Source organism: Corythoichthys intestinalis, chromosome 10, assembly GCF_030265065.1.
Source record: "Corythoichthys intestinalis isolate RoL2023-P3 chromosome 10, ASM3026506v1, whole genome shotgun sequence".
Lineage (NCBI taxonomy): Eukaryota > Metazoa > Chordata > Actinopteri > Syngnathiformes > Syngnathidae > Corythoichthys > Corythoichthys intestinalis.
The window spans coordinates 7,294,480-7,315,696 of record NC_080404.1 but is presented as its reverse complement, the minus strand read 5'-3'; the positions used below and the strand labels follow the sequence as shown (position 1 = coordinate 7,315,696).

Genomic DNA, 21,217 nt, shown 5'->3' with positions numbered 1-21,217 from the left:
ACAACAATGAAAGAGCTGTTAAAACAGTCGATTGTGTCGCGGTGCCTGCATGGGCAGAGGGTGCAGGCTGTATTAAAAGGCTTAGAGCGAAGCTTGAGGTAAGCATTTCCATATGCAGGCTGAATCTGAGGTAATGTATATCTCCTGAGTCAGTCCATACTTCCGCTGAACTCTTACACAATGAACAATAAGTCTGCTGTTGAAGTTAATGTTCATCATGAATCTGGAGAGCTCCCCGCTTCAACCTCCACCCCTGCCACCCACATCCCCCAGAGTCTGTTTCCTCTTACAGAGAGGCTTCTGCAGTCACGTCCCAGCCACTCAGTCTGCTCGGGTGACACAGGCTTTAACAAGGGAACGTGTGTAATTGCACCACTTCAAATTGTGTGAAGCATAATTGTTATCGATTTATACATCTCGCATCCAATGTTCCCTCAATCGCGCACTACTTGCACCTACTCAGCGCACAAGCAAATCTATGCAGTGCACAAAACAAATTTCAGCAGAAACGGATTGTAGCATCACTAGGACTACTGTCGGCACCGCAGTGATGTGTTAGCGCAACACTCCTACTGGTGCGTTCGATATGGCAACGCGACGCTCCTATTGGTGCGTTCGATACGGCAACGTGACACTCCTATTGGTGGGTTACTACCAGTGCTTAATTTGTAAATCATAAGGTGCCGGAACGCAAAGTACATTTGACAGCGCAGTGATGACGAGACGGGCACAAGTCCCATAACATACGCAGAAAATGGTTCTGAAAACAACACGCAAATGACCAGTTGCCATGCTGTGGGACTCAATTTCAGATAATATTCATTGTATAAATGTTATGACAACAATTTATAATTATTTAGGCTATTCTCAGCACGGGATTGCTGCAGCTGCCCACATCGCTGGTTGTTGCTTTTCTGACTCGTTTTGAACCATCTTCCTTCTTTTTGAAAAAAGACAGTAAATGCAACTGTCTTTATAGCATGTTGAAATACCGTTTGATCCTGGCTGCTTGTTCCCCAGAGGCCGCAATTTCCCCCCCTTTTTTTTTTTTTTTGTAATGTCAGCGGCGTGATTTGTTGGTCCATCTTTTCCGTGCATCAGCAAATCTCCGACTCTTTCAAATGACGTTAAATTTTTATAGACAACATTCAAATCTTGGGATTCGTTCTGTAAATAAATGTATGCATATTATTATTTTATTTTATACATTTAAAAAAAAAAAAAAAAAAAAGTTTTTATATTATTATTATTTTCTATACATGAGAGGTGCCGGATCTGCCTAAATAAGTCCAGGAACACAGGGAGGCCAAAATCAAGAGGTGCCGGATCTTGTTCCAGCAGGATCCGGCACAAATTAGGGGTTAATTGAATGGTTACTACACCATGATTGTATATACAGTGCCTTGCAAAAGTATTCGGCCCCCTTGAACCTTGCAACCTTTCGCCACATTTCAGGCTTCAAACATAAAGATATAAAATTTTAATTTTTTGTCAAGAATCAACAACAAGTGGGACACAATCGTGAAGTGGAACAAAATTTATTGGAGAATTTAATCTTTTTTAACAAATAAAAAACTGAAAAGTGGGGCGTGCAATATTATTCGGCCCCCTTGCGTTAATACTTTGTAGCGCCAACTTTTGCTCCAATTACAGCTGCAAGTCGCTTGGGGTATGTTTCTATCAGTTTTGCACATCGAGAGACTAACATTCTTGCCCATTCTTCCTTGCAAAACAGCTCGAGCTCAGTGAGGTTGGATGGAGAGTGTTTGTGAACAGCAGTCTTCAGCTCTTTCCACAGATTCTCGATTGGATTCAGGTCTGGACTTTGACTTGGCCATTCTAACACCTGGATACGTTTATTTTTGAACCATTCCATTGTAGATTTGGCTTTATGTTTTGGATCATTGTCCTGTTGGAAGATAAATCTCCGTCCCAGTCTCAGGTCTTGTGCAGATACCAACAGGTTTTCTTCCAGAATGCAGCCAAATACAGGAACATCCATCTTCCGTCAATTTTAACCATCTTCCCTGTCCCTGCTGAAGAAAAGCAGGCCCAAACCATGATGCTGCCACCACCATGTTTGACAGTGGGGATGGTGTGTTCAGGGTGATGAGCTGTGTTGCTTTTACGCCAAACATCGTTTTGCATTGTTGCCAAAAATTTCAATTTTGGTTTCATCTGACCAGAGCACCTTCTTCCACATGTTTGGTGTGTCTCCCAGGTGGCTTGTGGCAAACTTTAAACGAGACTTTTTATGGATATCTTTGAGAAATGGCTTTCTTCTTGCCACTCTTCCATAAAGGCCAGATTTGTGCAGTGTACGACTGATTGTTGTCCTATGGACAGACTCTCCCACCTCAGCTGTAGATCTCTGCAGTTCATCCAGAGTGATCATGGGCCTCTTGACTGCATCTCTGATCAGTTTTCTCCTTGTTTGAGAAGAAAGTTTGGAAGGACGGCCGGGTCTTGGTAGATTGCAGTGGTCTGATGCTCCTTCCATTTCAATATGATGGCTTGCACAGTGCTCCTTGAGATGTTTAAAGCTTGGGAAATCTTTTTGTATCCAAATCCAGCTTTAAACTTCTCCACAACAGTATCTTGGACCTGCCTGGTGTGTTCCTTGGTTTTCATAATGCTCTCTGCACTTTAAACAGAACCCTGAGACTATCACAGAGCAGGTGCATTTATACGGAGACTTGATTACACACAGGTGGATTCTATTTATCATCATCGGTCATTTAGGACAACATTGGATCATTCAGAGATCCTCACTGAACTTCTGGAGTGAGTTTGCTGCACTGAAAGTAAAGGGGCCGAATAATATTGCACGCCCCACTTTTCAGTTTTTTATTTGTTAAAAAAGTTTAAATTATCCAATAAATGTTGTTCCACTTCACGATTGTGTCCCACTTGTTGTTGATTCTTGACAAAAAAATTAAATTTCATATCTTTATGTTTGAAGCCTGAAATGTGGCGAAAGGTTGCAAGATTCAAGGGGGCCGAATACTTTTGCAAGGCACTGTATGTGTGAGGTGCATGACTCGGGTGTGTACGGAGAAAAATAAAGAGTAAAAAGCTCGCTACACTCCTGTACTGATTTACTGAAGTCACATTCCACTGCCAATCTTTACATACACTACAGTATTAATTAATTTTACAACAAATATAATCTAGTTAATTAGACCAACAAAATTGTTTTCTGCACCATTTTGCAACGTAACTCAATGAACAACCGGAGTCTAGTCAATAATACGATAGAGTTCACAACTTCACATCACTTATGCTACATGCCAATCATTGCATTGACAGTGTTGCTCTCACATATAACATAATACACATCTCGTGAACAACGAGATTTTTGTCTTTTTCATTTTAAGTGGGCCAAATCAATTACAGGTATTCCCCAGGTTACAGACAAGTTCCGTTCGTATTTTGGGGACGTAACGCGAATTTCCGCGTGAATCGAAATTAAACCTTTAAGTACCCCTAAATCTCAAACAAATTATTCAAAAAATAAAAAAGTATTGTATTTTGTTTAATGATGAAGGATACATTGCCCTCTGGTGGCAGTGCTGTCGCCTTGTATGACTGAGAAGTAGACTCAGCGGTCTATGGATAAAGGATAGCTGCGCTCTGATTGGCCCACATAAGGCTGTATGTTGTTTCAGCTAATATGTGTTTGTGTATGCATTTATAATTAAGTTTACAGCTTCAGTTTCTGGAGTTACTGTATGTGTGTGTGTGCTTTGCTATGAGAATTGTAAATACGTTAGCATTCGTACCATTTAAGCTAGCGGACTTTTTTTAGGCAAATTAGACTAATATAGAAAAGTTTCTTGAGCGAAATATGGGCGGTGCCATCTTGGAAAATGTCTGCTGCGAAATTCCGGTTTAGAAAGAACAACATGAATTGCGGTTGACGTAAGCAGTGTGTTGACTGTTAAGAAGTTAAAACTGCAAAATCAAGCCAGAGGAACCCACAGAATCTCCAAAAATGGATTCAGCACGACATAGATGAGACGTAGATGAGATTGTATGATTGCTCTTATCACTTTGTTGATTATTCATGGACAAAATTTTAACAACCTGTCAGCCTGTGTTGACGAGAGGTGTAGATTTATAAGCCAGCCACTTGAGTGACTGAAATGAGGTAAAATTACAAATTATATTACATTTGCCGAATGCAAAAGGGCTGCACAGATTTTGTTGTTACAAGGAAAAGTCTATGTAAGAAAATACTACAAGGTATGTACATATAAACAAAAATTGTATGTAATTCTTTTTTATTGCAGATATTGATCGCAATAAAACATTTGGACAACATGATTCATTTTCTTGTTTTATTTAAAACGATTGTTGCATGTGCAAAACAGGTCAATAAATCACAATTTATAAAACTATTCGAAAAATAGCATACAAGAATGTGATTTCAGACAACAGAGATCTGGAGCCTCGCCAAGCTTTCAACCAACATTACGGCCTCCAGATCGGCTTTCTCCCGCTGTCTTCGGTAATTTCAGCTCCAGTAGCGTATCCATAGACTTCATAATACTTGACAGTACACGGGTAACAAGGCCGATCCGTAGGGGGCCTATTTTCAAAAAATTCAAATTCAAATATTTTCAAAACCAAAGATGCTACCGACATAAAACCAAAACAGGCACCTACCTTAGCCATATATGAGTTTCCATGAGCAGCGGCATCAAAAAATTCAAAGTCGTTCCCTTATAAAATCCTGATTAATATTTTTTTATATAAGTATAACAAAACTTAAAGAGCATATGACACGAGAAAAAAAGTCTAAAATGTCATTATTATGTGAATTAGAATCATATTTTGAGACGATTCGACTATATACAACAATTTAGCAAAGCACAGATGACGAGAAATTAGTCTTTTAATCTGCCGGTTAGCCACGCCTACCATTATAGGGCTTTAGCGTCCCCAACAGGTGGATGACGTCAGGGGTAGACTTGGCTCATCGATTTTACTATTCAGCCCATTGAGGGGGAATTATTCAGAACGAGGAAAACGCGACGAAGAAAGCCGCAAAATGTCATTGTTTCAGTCTCTCTACTCCAATATTTTTACAGGATATTCTTTTTACCCAAGTATTTTTCCCCAATAGCTATATAAATGGCTTGAGAAGGACCAGTCAGCCCGTTGAGGGGGAACTATTCACAACGAGGAAAACGCGACGAAGAGAGCGGCAAAATGTCATTGTTTCTGTCTCTTTACTTCAATATTTTTACAGGATACTCTTTTTATCCAAGTATTTTCCCCAATTGCTAAATAAATGGCATGGTCATGACAAATAACAGTCTTGTGCTGAATGGAATATGAAATAATAAAAATGCATTTATTCAGGACGACATGGCAAAATTACTCCATAATGGTCAAAACTGTCGACTTCACCTTTACTGTCGCACCTCCCGAACGATATTTTATAACACCTAAATCGGACATATGTCATTTCCCTTCCCCGGCTTCGGAGAATGTAAACAAACCAGAAGGCGTGACAGCTAGCCGACATGCTAACCCGAACCGAGTGATGTTTCAAAGTCTTCAAAGCGGAAAATCACACATAGCTATCCTGGATTATTTGACATGACGACCCGGTTGTCGAATGTCTTAGCGGATCGGCAAACCGCCCGGCGGAGAGCAATTTACATTTCGTTCCCCGGAGGAGGTTGGCTGGAGCTAACGCAGCTAACATGCTGCTGCTAATGCATTAGGAGAGCTTTTTACATGCCTATCAATGATCAAACGTAAGTAGTCCTTCATTTAAAGGAAGTTTGTAGTGTTTACTTTGTAATCGCTGCATTCTTATTTGACATAATACAAAACAAGATGTTTACTCACTTCATCGTAAGTCCAATGGTCCCACAGTAAATATCCACGGTGAATGGGAACCTTTTGAAACTCCAAAAAGGCGCATATGCCTCTCCCTCATACAGAATGATTTTTCCGCAGCCGTTTGGCTGGCGTGATGCGAAAAATAAACGTATTACTCCGCAAAATCAGCTGAATCCTTCGTCCTCATACACAACAGTACACTGTAGCGTGAAGAGGACGTCTTCTACCGTACACGTCACAGCGCCCTCCTCCTTAATGCAAGACCGAAGCCGGAAGTCACTCATTTTCCTGGCGCGGGATTCAAAAAACTAAATAAATATAGCGATCGCTTCCACACACATCCAAGCGGTCCATATCATTCAGGACCATAAAATACCGCGTGTATTATGAAATAAACATGCTTTTTCGTGTCACAGGCACTTTAAAATGGCTATAAAATTCTCAGACTTTACACTAGATGCACAAAAATCACCAAATGCAGAGATAATCACCTATATTTTCAGGATCAATAGCAATATTTAACATATATAAGTTTTTGACCAAAATAGCAACTTAATTTTTTTTGTTTTCAACAGCTAATAAATCACTCAATTTAACATCAGAAACTTAATAACTGATGAAAACATGCAGAATGAATTATAAATAATATCTAAATAGATTATTAATAAATTCTATATACAATCACAACTTATTATAGAATAGAATAGCCCTTTATTATCATTATACAGTTATACAATGAAATTGTGGAGCATCACTTTTCAGTGCAGTATAAGTTAAAATCTCAAAAGTGACGTGCAAGTATGAAATCTAAATTAACGTAAATATAAAATGCATATGAAATAGTCCTAAAATTCAGGCAGTGCAAATAATCCATGTGGTGTTACCAGGATGTGAGCCTCGTCTTCCAGCAATCACATAGTCTTTTTCTATGCCTTGTGTTTTCTGGTCACCTGGACTTGTACAAGTCTCTGTTCCTTGCCGTCTCCTTTCTCCCCTCTTCGACTCTGCTCCTTTTCCTGCTGGCCGGCCACTCCAAGGCCTTGTTCTTCCTCACTTCTGAAGTTGAAGAGGGACCGCCAGGAACTCCAGTAGGTGCTCTTGCGCTTCCTGCACATCAGGGAGTCCCACAGCGACATTGCAAAAGACACCATGTAGGCCACGGGGAGAGATGGACCGCCCGGCCGGTCTCCAGGTCTCCCTTGTCCTCTGGAACATCTCCAGGATGTCGGCCCTGTGTGTCCCTGTGTTCCTCCTTGCCCGTGCGACCGTGTTGGGTTTGACGACTGCCATTATGAGCCCGACGCTCTGTTTCTCGATCGAAGAGCGCGCCAGCACCTTCTGAGTCAACTTGTAGTACCTTGACAGACTTGTAGTTCTCCCACCTGGCCAGCACCTTCCGGCTCGAGAATCGGGCTGTCCTCATCCTCTCTGGCTCCTAAAAAACATGTTTGTTTTAGAAAGATAGGTTTTTTGATTCATCTCTTTTATAAACTGAATAATGATGACCACTTACTTCAGCCCCAGGACACCTGGGCAGCACCATACAGCCGTTGTTGTGGAAGCTGCTGTCGATGTTCTTCCAAAGGTGCACAGCGTCAAAGTAGGAGAAGATTTGCTTGTTCTTCAACGGCGTAGGGGTTGGTGTAGGACCATGGTGTTTCACTGAACGTTATTAGATTGAAATATTACATAAAATAAAACACGTGCAAAGTTTTGAGCAGTTGTTATACTGGTGTGTGGCCACAGCATACACATCTGATGCTACTCACAGTGGTTCTCATTATGCTCATGGAGCTTACGTGTCTGCTCAGAAAAATTTAGAGAAAAAATTAGAAGGAACATTGCTTGCATATTCTTCATTGCAACTTTTATAGTCAAAACTAAAGTTCAGACGAGGCTCTGTTGTTTTGGAAAAGATTTTTATCATCATACTGATGCAAAACTTTTTTTTCCTGTCACAGTGAACCCGTCTTTGCGTCTTTATGAACAGTCAGAACTAAAGTTCAGATGAGGCCCCGTTGCAAGGCACAATTTCATCCCTGTTTTGGAAAACATTTTTTAATCATCATCATGACGCAAAACTCTTTTTTCCCCATAACAGTGAACATGTCCAAAACTAACTTTCAAGAGTGTTGGAAAATATAAAACAAATATTGACTGATTGGGCCATGTTAAAACAAAAACATGGAAGCACCTTTCAGTGGCAAAACAATATGTTCCAGTAGGATACCGTTTGTATTTTTTCTAAATAAATATTGTGTGTATTTAAATCCAATTATCAGAAAGTGTATTATGATGTTTGACAAAACATAAAAAATACAATTTAGTGAGAGAGAGAGAGAGAGAGAGAGAGAGAGAGAGAGAGAGAGAGAGAGAGAGACAGACAGACAGACAGACAGACAGACAGACAGACAGAGACTGACAGAGAGAGAGACAGATAGACAGAGAGAGAGACAGATAGACAGAGAGAGTTGCTGCTATTCTTATGTTTTTCATTTGATTGTTATATATTATGGTCAAGTGTGTTTTTTTCCCCTACAGATATGTACTGTAAGTCTGATTTTACACTGCAAAAAAAAATCTTTGATCTCATCAAACTTAATACGAACCCTTAAAAATGATAATTTCAGTAAGATATAAAAGCTAGCTTTGATACAATTCTCACGTGTTACATTGGCAGATGTCTTAACTTGTTGGAAGCCAAAGTCAGTTTTTTTTTTTTTAAAAAATCACCGATAATATGGCGCATTCTTAATACAGTGGTACCTCTACAAACAAATATTAAGAATTTAGGACCTGGTTTGTAAGTCGAAATGGTCGTATGTCGATTTTCCTATAACAGTACATTATATTTCGATAAATTTGTTCCACAGCCCAAAAACCTAAGCTAAATCCTAAATAAATACAGCTGGTAAAATTACAAATAGCAATTACACATAGCATAACAAATAAATTGTAAATACAAATCAGAAAAATAACAATATGAATAATTAACTTATGTAATGAATCCGCCATGTGTCCGTCTTGCGGGAATCAATGAAATTGCGACGCTGTCATAAATCGTTGTATTTCGAGCCTGTCGTCAGAGGTCGAGACAGTGTTGTTAATCTTACTTTTAAAAATTAATTACAGTTACAAATTACTTCTCCCAAAAAGTAAATGCGCTCATAACTCAGTTACCTGAATGTAAGAGTAATTAGTTACTTGGCAAAGTAACTGGGGATAATTTTGAAAAACCCTAACCCTAAAAAAACAGGTCACACAATGTGAAGTTTAAAGGGTTTTTGGGACAAATGGCCCTAGCCCAATTCTTTACCCTAAACATAACTAGACACAGGGGTATTGCGGATATTGCGATAATTAGATTGTAACCTTTGCTATGTGTGGAAGTTATTTAATGTTGTGAATCAATCATTAAAGTTGTTAAAATTGCTCCCATTATTACATTAGTTCCCTTCCGTCTACCTTCGACATGTGTACGTTTTAAAACTGTTTCATCATTTAAAGATAGATTTAAGTCAAGATTTCGCTGATTTAGGAGCATTTTAGATAAAGAGTTACTTAGGTACGGTAGGAAGGTTCTGTACAACAGAGCCTTCCTGAGAAGTCTACTGCTTTAAGATGGCAGCTGCTTACTAACGCATCTAGTTCTTTATACATATTGCTAATGCCGCCGTGTCTGTCATTTGCATCTAGTTCTCTATATATGTGATATCTACAGTAGCATCATGTGGGCGTAGTTTGTAGGCTATCGGCTACAGTCAGGTATTATTGGAGCCACCTAGCATCACATTTGCAACAGCGTCACAACTCCCTTGCCTCCTTCCCACTCCTGCTCTGCTCTCTCGTCTCCGTGAGTCCATCTCTCTCAGACTTTTCTCGCGTCATTCAACCAATATAGTAACGCATAGTAACTCACGTCTTTCCGGCCTTAGTAACGTTCACGGTGTTGCAAAGATGAGAAAAGTAATTAATTGGATTACTCACGTATTAAAAAAATAACGCCGTTAGTAATGCCGTTATACTCTAACGCCGTTGTTAACAACACTGCATTTGACGAATAAAATTTTATGTCGGCTATCGAATGGATCGTACGTCGATGTGATTGTATGTCGAGGTATCAATGTAATCTAAAATATACGCTTCATTTCAAGATGATTTGAACATTATGAAGCAGCAGTGATAATGTAATAATTGATCCCAAAAGTACTAGTTGTACGTAGAAATGTTGGTTTTAATATCAAAAAGACTACTAAGTATTGAGAGTGTGACATTGGCATGCATACTGATTGATGGACTGTCTTTGCAGCGCCATCTGACCTCAGGACAGTGTACCACCTAAACCTGACAGCACTCCAGGACTCTGAGGTCATCCTGTCAGCCACATTCCACTTCCTGCTAGGACGGCTCCCTCCAAAAGCATGGCTCTGCAAACGCTTCAAGAGCACATCCTGCCGGTCCTCTGCCACGCAGCCATCCCCGTCTGTCAGGCTTCTCCTTCGTGCTGTCTCCTCAGAGTCGGGAGTCAGTTTTGGGTCAGTTGGGTCATTCCTAGGCAATGTGACCTTCCACCCCCACAGGAGAGGGGTGTGGCAGATGAAAGACGTGACCCAGGTCATAAAGGAGGCGAGGGACAAGGGTCATCGCCTAGTGTCAGTGGAGTTGGACTTAGGTCAGCAATACCCGAGGAAAGCAGAGGAGTTCCGATTGCCCTACCTGTTAATCTATGCAGATGACCTAGCCTTGGCAGAACCTAACAGCGTGTCGCCAAGTCTTCAGAGGTATGACCCGTTCTCTGAGGTTGGAGAAACCTCGCAGTCCCCCAACCACTTGCATGGAGCCGATTTCTCCCCAGAGTTCAAAGCACGGGTGAGGAGGGAAGTCACTTTTCTCCCAGACTCCATTCAGAACAATGAGTTGCCTGAGGTTGACTACAGGTCTGATGGATACAGGAAGGACGACCTCTGGGAGAGCTCATGGTACCCAGCCATCAAACCAAAACACTCCGGGAAGCAGGAAAAGAAAAGAAAGAGCCATGAGGAAGGAGGTCATCAAGGAAGGGGAGGAAATAATAAAGAAGCATCAGAAAGAACACCAAACAGGTCTAAGTCGGAAGATGTGAGAAGACACAAAGAAAGACTCACCCAGTTGGTGGATAGTCGAAGGTTAGAGCACAAACATGAGGCTGGCGATGTAAAAAAGCACAATAAGGGAAGTGCTCATCACTCCCGCTCACCTGTGTTGAATTTCGATGATGAAACAATGCGCAAGGCCAGAAGAAAGCAGTGGGGAGGCACTCAGCACCACAGCTGCTCGAGAAAGAACCTCAGAGTGGATTTTGCAGACATTGGCTGGAGTGAGTGGGTCATAGCACCCAAAGCATTTAATGCCTATTACTGCTCAGGCACATGTGGATTCCCCATGTCTAAGGTAAGAACACAAATACTGGATTAGCCAGATTTGTCCAATGTTGTTTTGGCAGCTCTTTTAAATGATGTGTTAGTCTTACTTATACTTATTAGTTTTAGTCATTTCAAAATGTGTTTGTCTTCATCTAGTTTTAGTCGATTAAATCTCATGCAAATTTCGTCTAGTTTTAGTCAACAGTTACTCATGATGTTTTCGTCTGTAAAATTCAAAAGTTTTTGTCCAAAAATATGCAAAGCATAGACTTCATAATTGTACTGACTGGTCATATCCGTCAACCACTGCGCAACGCCTTCAAGTAGGAGGCTTTCCTACAGTCTGCTTCAGTTATTCACAGTCGGTCGCAGTTAGCCAACACATGCAGGGATCCAACGCCGTATTTAGGTTGAAAAAGTACAAAATCTGTACCGCATACTAACAGGAAGGATTGTCACAGGAATGATTTGATCGAGGGGTATTTATTATATTTTCCTACAATGCGTGCATTTTGAAATGCTGTGAAAAAAATCAATGGGAGAAATTAACCGCTACCGTATCGTGTCATAATTCGCAATATTTACGTAAAATAAATGCTAACTGCCTGTTTTTTTTTAAATTTGCTTTTCACCAAGAATCAAGACTGTTTTATATCTATGAAGAATTCAGGAATTTAAGCATTTATTCACAAGAATTTTCACTTGGAAAAGCTCTTTGTTTGCGTATGGCGGCCGCCACATTGACTGACAGACTAGCATCGTACTTCGACACATTTACGTAAAATAAATGCTAACTGCACATATTTTTTTGCTTTAACCAAGAATCAGGACTGTTTTACGTCCATATCTGTAAAGAATCCAGGGATTTAAGCATTTATTCTCAAGAATTTTCACCGGAAAAGCTCTGTTTTACATATGGCAGCCGTCACATTGACTGACATACGAGCATCATGTTTCGACATATTTATGTGAAATAAATGCTAACTGCACTTTATTTTTTTTATTTTTATTTTTTGCTTTTAACCAAGAATTGAGATGGTTTTACGTCCATATCTATAAAGAATTATGAGAAATATAAAGAACACTCGGTCAGCTTTGACGGCCACGCCCACAATGTAGGCCCCCTATTAATCGGCTCCACGCCCCGTGTCTCGTCAATACATTATGTGAAACCACGAGCTGTCTGTAAAAAAAAAAAAAAAGAGTTCAAGTATTTAACACTGGGAAGTGTGTTTTTTTCCCCTCAGTAATTGCTCATTTACCAAACAAAATAGCTGGAGTGGGCAAATAGCTAAATGCCATTTCACCACCTGGCTCTCCACTAGACTTACTGACCAGAAAAGCCAAGTATCTTTGCTTTGGACTGGCCAGTGTTTTAAGTGGACGCTCGCCATTCTGAAGCTCACGCGAATGCTATGCTAATGCCAAAAATTACATTTATCGTCTGATGATCACTCAGCACAGACCTTTAAAGGCTAAAGCAGCATTGCATGTTCTCGCTTGCCAAGAAAACAAATCTTACCGCGTTTCCAAAACAAGCAAGATGGAGCGAAGCCAAGCTCTAGACCAGTGGTTCTTGACCTTGCGAAAGGTACCGAACCCCACAAGTTTCACAGGTGCATTCACCGAACAATTTTTTTCATTACACTGATGGGACGATAACGAGCTAAAAACTTGTCTTAGACTAAAACATAACGACACAAATGCAAGATTTCGTCTGATGAAACGAGAAGGAAACGAAAATGCGCCATAGTTTCCGTCACATGACCACAATGTGTGTCATTTGATATGTAGTTAGCCTGCACGTAGCACTGTCTGGTTGCACGCACCCCTCCCAGCTCACATGTGAGTGTCTTCTCCTTTTTTTAAATTATTTACCATAGACTTCATAATGATATTGACGGGGCGCGGAGCCGATTAATAGGGGGCCTGCATTGTTGGCATGGCAGTCAAAGCTGACCGAGTGGAATCACAGACAAAGAGCCTTTTTCGTTGAAAATGCTTGTGAATAAATGCCTACATCCGGGAATTCTTTCAAGATATGGACAATCATCAATCTCAATTATTGGTTAAAAGCAAAAAAAAAAAAAGTGCAGTCAGCATTTATTTTACGTAAATATGTCGAAGTACAATGCTGGTCTGTCAGTCAATGTGGCGGCCGGCATATGTAAACAGAGCTTTTCCAGTGAAAAATCTTGTGAATAAATGCTTAAATCCCTGAATTCTTTCTAGATATGGACGTAAAACAGTCTTGATTCTTGGTTAAAAGCAACACAAAAAAAATAAGTGCAGTTAGCATTTATTTTACATAAATATGTCGAAGTACGATGCTAATGTGTCAGTCAATGTGGCGTCCGCCATATGTAAACAGAGCTTTTCCGGTGAAAATTCTTGTGAATAAATGCTTAAATCCCTGAATTCTTTATAGACATGGACTAAGAATGCCATAATACTTGGTTTTATATTGAACCGCTCGATACGCCTTCTTCGATTCAATACGCAAAAACATTCGATCCAAATGAAAAGCTCCCAAAATGTATTTTCCGAATTTATTTTTGTCGTCTCTCTCGCTAAAATTTCCGGCGCAGCTTTGCCTTGAAAAAACTAACTCTGCCGCTAGCTGCCCCCCTCCTTCACTCCTCCCCAAAACTGCCGAAAGGTGGAAGGTGTGGTGCACGAGGCGGCTTCAATGTCGTACAGATCCATTATTTGGCAGCATTTTGGGTGAGCTGACGCGAACATATTTAACAAAGACAGTCTTTACGGACACTAAGTCCGCCAATATATATTGTTGCCGACTTGGCTGCTACGAACAACCTCGCTTTGGCAATAGACAGCTCGACACCCCGGGGTGACCATGAGAGCTATCTCACGGTGACATGATGAACAATGAGTGGCAAATTAAGAGCACTGTACTTTAAACTCGTCCTGTTTATGAAAGTCGATTGCCAAATGCTGGTGTTGTGCAGTAATGAGCAGACGTACCTTCTGTGGCATTTGTTAACTTTTTTAATGCCTGACAACACTCGCACGCACATACTACATATCATCAAATAGCAACCTAGATGTGCTACGTTAGACCCTCCCCCAAGTCCCATGCCATTAGCTGCGTGAGCCCCGAGTGATCATGGGACGCGTACTCCATATACTACATCGATAAATTAAAAACCGCCATGACTGAGTGGAAGTTAAGCAGGCCAAATCAATCCATACCAGTGACTATAGATAATGCTGCAAATATTATAAATAAGTCAGTACGTAACACAGATGGACTCGGACCACAAATAGGATGTTTTTCTCATGTGAGAGTAATAGCAATCAACAGTGTGCCCCGCAGTAAAGATTGTTCTCAGCACTTTTACACAAAATTTCTTCAGATCAGTAAGAAGTAAGCACATAAATATTATGCACTGTGATGCATGTTTATATGATGGCGTTGTTATTTTTGCTAGTTAGCAAAATAAAAAACAACAACAAAAATAACACTTGTATTTTTTTGTTTCAGAGCATTACATGTATTGAATCGAATCGAAAATCGTGTCCCTCGTATCGAAAATCATACCAAACCGTGACTTAACTGTATCGTTGCATCCCTAATGTGGACGTAAAACAGTCTCGATTCTTGGTTAAATGCAAAAAAAAAAAAAAAATGTGCAGTTAGCATTAATTGTACGTAAATATGTATAAGAATGATGCTAGTCTGTTAGACAATGTGGTGGCAGCCTTACAGCAAAGAGCTTTTTACATTGAAAATTAGTGTGAAAAACAAAAAATACAATAATTACCATGAATCCAAGAAAAAAAAATCACTCCTGAGACAATCCTTCCTGTTTGTATGCGGTGCAGCTTTCATCCATTTGTCGCTGCGACCGACTGCGAATAATTGAAGCGGATTGTGGGATGGCCCCCTACTTGAAGGTGTGGCGCAGTGAAAGTCGAATCCAACCCGTTAGTATCATTATGAAGTCTATGTATCTATGCAGTTCACGTTGTCTGTAGGGTTGTTATACTTCCTCATACTAAGTGTCAGTCAACCTTCCACTGAGCAAACCAATTTCTCCCCCAATTCGGTAGAGGGCTAGCAGTTGAAAGAAATGGAATAAATCCTGTAAATTGAGTGCAAACCAGTCCAAAACCTGGTCTAAAATGCCACTTTGCATAGATTTAGTCAGCGTATAAAATAGGGCTCTGCGTTTCTTACCCTTCATCCAACCCTGAGGCTTACTCACCGAACCCCAGTTAAGAACCTGTGCTCTAGACGCAACCTAAACTCCAGTGAGGTGGGAGAGGTGAAGCACATCTTACATGAGTGACACGATCCAAACACTACTGAGATGCAAGATGACGTACTCCACGTACAATAAGAAAATGTCCCGTGTTGAGAATATATGACAGAAACTATGTCGCGTTTTCGTTTCGATGTCATCTCATCAGACGAAAACTGGCATCGGTGTCGTTATTGTCTTAGCTTGTCATCGTGACGTCATTGTCATGAAAAAATTGTTTGTTGACAAAATATTTTCATTATTGTCATTGTTGACTAAAACAACACTGGCTCTGTCTTATTTGTTGGATTTTAGCCACATTAACTCTTCTATATTACCAGGTGACGAGGCCTTCGAACCATGCCACTATCCAAAGCATCGTGCGAGCTGTTGGGATTATTTCCGGGGTTCCGGAGCCCTGCTGCGTACCAGAGAGGATGAGTCCTCTGGCAGTGCTCTACCGAGAAGAATCCAAGGATCTGGTGCTCAAGATTTACCCCAATATGTCTGTTCAATCCTGCTCCTGTAGATAAAACGATTCATGATGGACAGAAAGACAGTGATGTAGAGTGAAACAAACAAAAAGAACTCACGGAGAATGTATTATTTGCGGAGAAAGAAAAGCTGAAGAACAATAATTACCTTACTGTCTATCCAGAATCTTTCTATCGTTGCTACGTTCTCTGTTGAAACAACGGATGTCCCGATTGTGCCATTTTTCAGAGGATCTGAATTGGGTAAAAAAGATTGAGTTTTCAATTTAAAAAATATATATTAATTTTTTTCTGCTTCGTGCTCGTACAGCCTCTCACTATCCCACCTGCTGCTTTTCTTGGTCAGCAGCCAGCTAGAGTTTTCTACTTAAAGTTAACAATGATTGACAGGTTTGCAGCTTTTATCTGACAAGTGAAGGCTCTGTAGCTCTACGATCAAAGGCATACTGTATGTGTCAATCATCGTTCAGCTTGTAACACACTAGCTGTAGAGTGCTGTGGTAACTTCTTGTGTAAGTGAGAGGCTGTTCTCAGCAGCATGAGCGGATTTGAGTGGACTCACTCAATGAAGCATTGAATAAAGACTAGCATTTTTCTACGTTATTCTTGTTTTAAAATAATTCACATTATGAAAACGGCACAGTGGGAGCGTGAGTTTTTGTTTTTTGTTTTTTTTATGAACTTTTTTACGGTATCAGATCAGGACTCTGTATCGGCGGATTCTCAAAATCCGGTGTCTCGGACTCGGGTGCAAAAATATGCGATCTGGACATCCCTAGCTGAAACAAAACTGTCATGGAGGAATCGCAGTGAACACTGACAACTTATAAACCTATTTCTCTATGGTACAGTATGGTGGTAGAAAAAAGTATCTGAACCTTTTAGAATTTCTCACCTAAAATCACCATCAAATGTGATCTGATCTTTGTCAAAATCACACAGATGAAAAAACAGTGTCTGCTTTAACAAAAACTACCTAAACATTTGTAGGTCTTCATATTATAATGAGGATAGTATGCAAACAATGACAGAATGGGGAAAAAATAAGTGAACCATCACATTTAATATTTTGTCCCCCCCCCCCTTTGGCAGCAATAACTTCTTTTCTTTCTTAAAAATTGTGATATACTTGTATAGCGGTTTTCCACCGTTTTTCAAGGCCCTCAAAGCGCTTTACACTACATCGCCGTCCACTGACTGCTGAGGCAGCACCAGGATAAACATGGGGTTCAGTATCTTGCTCAAGGATACTTAGACGAGTTAATCGACGCGAACCCAGAGCCTCTGGGTTGGAGAACCAACTACTCTACCACTGAGCCACGCCACCCCCAAACGCTTCCTGTAGCTGCAGATCAGTCTGGCACATCGACCAGGACTCATCTTGGCCCATTCTTCACGACAAAACTGCTGTAGTTCAATCAGATTCCTGGGATGTCTGGCATGAATCGCTGTCTTTAGGTCATGCCACAGCATCTCAATGGGGTTTAAGTCTAGACTTTGACTTGGCCACTCCACAAAGTGTATTTTGTTCTTCTGAAACCAGTCTGAAGTTGATTTACTTCTGTGTTTTGGATCGTTGTCTCGTTGGAGCATCCATCCTCTTTTTAGCTTCAACTGTCTGACAGACGGTCTCAGGTTTTCCTGAAAAACATCCTAATAAACTTTTGAATTTATTCTTCCATTAATGATTGCAGGCTGTCTTGGCCTTGAGGTAACAAAACAGCCCCAAATCATGATGCTGTCTCCAACAGGTGTTGATGTTGGTGAGACGTTTCATTTTTCCGCCCACACATGACGTTTTGTGTTACTCGTTACTCCCAAACAATTCAACTTTGGTTTCATCAGTCCACAAAATATTTTGCCAGAACCTATGTGGAGTGTCCGAGTGCCTTTTTGCCAACAATAAACGAGCAACAATGTTTTTTTTAAACAGCAGTGGCTTCCTCTGTGGAGTCCTCCAATGAACACCATTCTTGGCCATAGTATTACATATAGTGGATGTGTGCACAGAGATATTGGACTGTGCCATTGATTTCTGTAAATCTTTAGCAGACACTCTTGGGTTCTTTTTTAACTTTCTGAGTATTCTGCGCTGAACTCTTGGCGTCATCTTTGGTGGACGGCCACTCCTTGAGAGAGAAGCAACAATGCTAAACTCTCCTTTTTTAGACTTCTCTGACTGTCGATTGATGAACATCCAGATTTTTAGAGATGGTTTCCCAGCTTTAGCTTTATACAAATCAACAATCCTTGTTCACAGTTCTTCAGACGGCTTTTTTTGACCGAGCCATTATGGACATCAGACGATTCTCATCAAGACAATTATTTTCAGGTGTGTGTTTTATCGTGGGCAGAGCAGCTTTAAACCACTCACCAGTGATTGGGCACACACCTGACTTAAATTGTTTGGTAAAAAAATGGTTTCAGTTGCTCTTTAAGTCTCCTTAGGCAGAGGGTTCACTTACTTATTTTCCCCCCTCTGGCATTGTTTGCCTTTTATCCTCATTAAAATATGAAAACCTTTTAACGTTTGGGTGGTTTTAGTTAAAGTAGACACTGTTTTTACATCTGTGTGATTTTGACAAAGATCAATGTGAGAAATTCCAAAACGTTCAGATACCTTTTCATCCCACTGTACTTTGAACAGCTGTATCTCTAGTAAGGCATCTCTTATGCTACCACCTAGCCAAAGAGGCATTATACTGTATATTGCTGTTTATCCTAAAAAAAAAAAATTAAGTCAAATCTGGAATTTCTACTCACCGCATCTCATGTCATAACCTCTAAAGTATTATCATGAAAGCAGAAGTATTTCTTCCCTAGTAATTAAACAATGATGTTTTGCTTTAGATGTTACTTTGTACATATGTTTAAATTATGAAAAACTAAAAAGTTGCTATCTAAATTAGTAATTTAATCCAACATTAGTTGATGTATGTATGTGTTCATGTTAAATTTTGAGCTATCGTGGTTTTGTGGGGAGGGAGTGAATTGTCAAAACAAACCTAAAAGGCAGCACTGTTCTAAAAGAAGTGACTACAAAGGCAGGAAGATTCCACTCCTTCCCCTTCCCCCAGCCTCCGCAAAGCCTCTTGACCTATCATTGCCCCCCACTTCACCACCAAAGGTTCCATGTCTGTTGTCCAGCAAATAATGTGACTGATGTGGCCATGGTGGATTAATGGTTGATGGAGGAAACAGACAAGCGCTAATTAAGATGTCAGCCACTTGAACTTCAAAACGGAGAGTACTTCCTCTTTCCGACCAAGGACCACCTCCCACCCCCAGTTCTAAATACAGATGTTCTCATCAAAGGAATATCAGAAGGACTGCATAAAATGTAGAAATTTTATGTTCTTTAAGAGAGAATCTTCATGTCTGAGGCCATCAATTAAATAACATAGGGTACCTTTTGATTATTCCGCTACCATTACTTCGCCTTGCCGTCGGGTGTGCAAAAGTTGGCACTGAGCGGCACATCTGTTTGCAACAACAGAGCGCTTTGAAGTTTACCTTTACCGACACTGGATGGTCATTTTGTCTCTGAAAGACATGTCGTAAGCACTTGGGGACAGACAATTCTGTTTACTGCAGTCAAGAGCTCTTTCGGGAAGTATGCCTGTGTAAATCTAAAACGTGTTTTGACAGCAAGATTAACTGCTATCACATCAAAAGCAAACTGTTGTGTCTCACTTTACTGAATGTTTTTCAACAACCTACATTTAGTGTACAGTATGGGTTTCATTTTCTGATAAGAGTTGTAGGAATTTCTGTCTATGTGTGTATTTTTTATTGCCGGGCTTCATTGACAACATAAATTCAAATTCTCAACAACTATTGTGTGTATATGGCCGAAAACACTCAGGTGACTTGAAGTTCCACTCTGAGACCCCCAATTTGGCCAAATTTCAAAATTGTACAATATGCATGTGTGATACATCATTGGAAAGCTTAAAATCTCAATTTTCTGAGGGAAGAAACATTTTGAACAGGAGGGCATTTTTAAAAAAAATTAATTAATTAAACAGCAGAACCCTAACTGGAGGTGGGAGCAGGCGAGAGCATAATTAAAGACGCCATGATTTTAACGAGATATTGTCGCGTACTTACGTCTTTTCGATCCAAAAACTCCATGTAGCATGTATCACCGAGTGTCAAGACATAGCTGTGAATGGCCACAGCCGGATTTGGGGGGGATTTTATGGGTGAAACATGGTAATATAACGAGGGTCGCGATGCAGAAATTGCAGACATCAAGGAGTGGTCGAGATTTTGTTTTTTCATATATTTACCCTTTAGAACATTTTTATTTTTTATTTTTTTTGTTTGGATTGATTTTTTATCATCTAAAATAACGTTGAAAATCTGACAGTAACAAAAAAATATACAATTAAGCGATATTTATGAGGTAGATATCCGTGACTTATTTACAGACGCCATTTTTTTCATTGTGACGTAATTTGTTTAAAAGTTTAAAATATGTGAGTGAATAATTTTTTTAAAGTCGTTTTTTTTTTTTCAAAACAAAATATTAGACATCGATTAATGATTAAGGTAAAAATGACAAAAATTCTGAATAATAAACATAACTAATTACCTTCCTTTTATTGCTTTTATTGTTGAAACAAAAGCAATTGCGCGACGTCTGTAAACGGGGGTCTCCAGGGTAAAACGGAAAATTAAAAATAGTTCGGGGGCTTAATGGGCCATGAATCTGCTATGGCAGCATGTAGATGTATTGTTCTATCAAACACAACAGTTCTTTTGGCTTAGAATACAGCAGTTTATTTTAAAGAGGGGTGCAAGAGCAGAAACTGCTATTTCAGTCTTGTCTGTGTTTTCCGCCATATACTGCTGACACTAAGAGATTGCACCAGAGCAGATTTTGTTTGTATGTTTTTTTTTGTAAGAAAAACATGCATTTCTGTCCTTTTATGATGCACAGAGCAAGCTATACACACTATTGTGTCAGTGTCGTTTTAAATGGGCAGTGTATTTTACTGTACTGGAATAAAAATGTTTTTTTTTATGTAAACATGTCAGTTTTTATTATTTCAGCAGGTTACTATAATATTGTGAGAGAGGTACAGTGAGGAAAATACAGTGCTGGCCAAAAGTTTTGGCACCCCTGCAATTCTGTCAGATAATGCTTAATTTTTCCCAGAAAATGATTGCAATTACATACGCTTTGGTAGTAATA

At 40.0% G+C, this 21,217-nt stretch overlaps 1 protein-coding gene across 1 annotated transcript in view; it reads left to right on the top strand.

The window, feature by feature from the left end:
* Positions 1 to 21,017, top strand: part of gdf10a (growth differentiation factor 10a) — a 28,814-nt gene extending 7,797 nt beyond the window's left edge. The window contains exons 2-3 of the mRNA XM_057847964.1: positions 10,166 to 11,286; positions 15,865 to 21,017. Of these exons, the coding sequence (XP_057703947.1) occupies positions 10,166 to 11,286; positions 15,865 to 16,056 (1,313 nt within the window). The 3' untranslated portion in view covers positions 16,057 to 21,017. The remainder of the gene's footprint in view (positions 1 to 10,165; positions 11,287 to 15,864) is intronic.
* Positions 21,018 to 21,217: the final 200 nt, after the last annotated feature.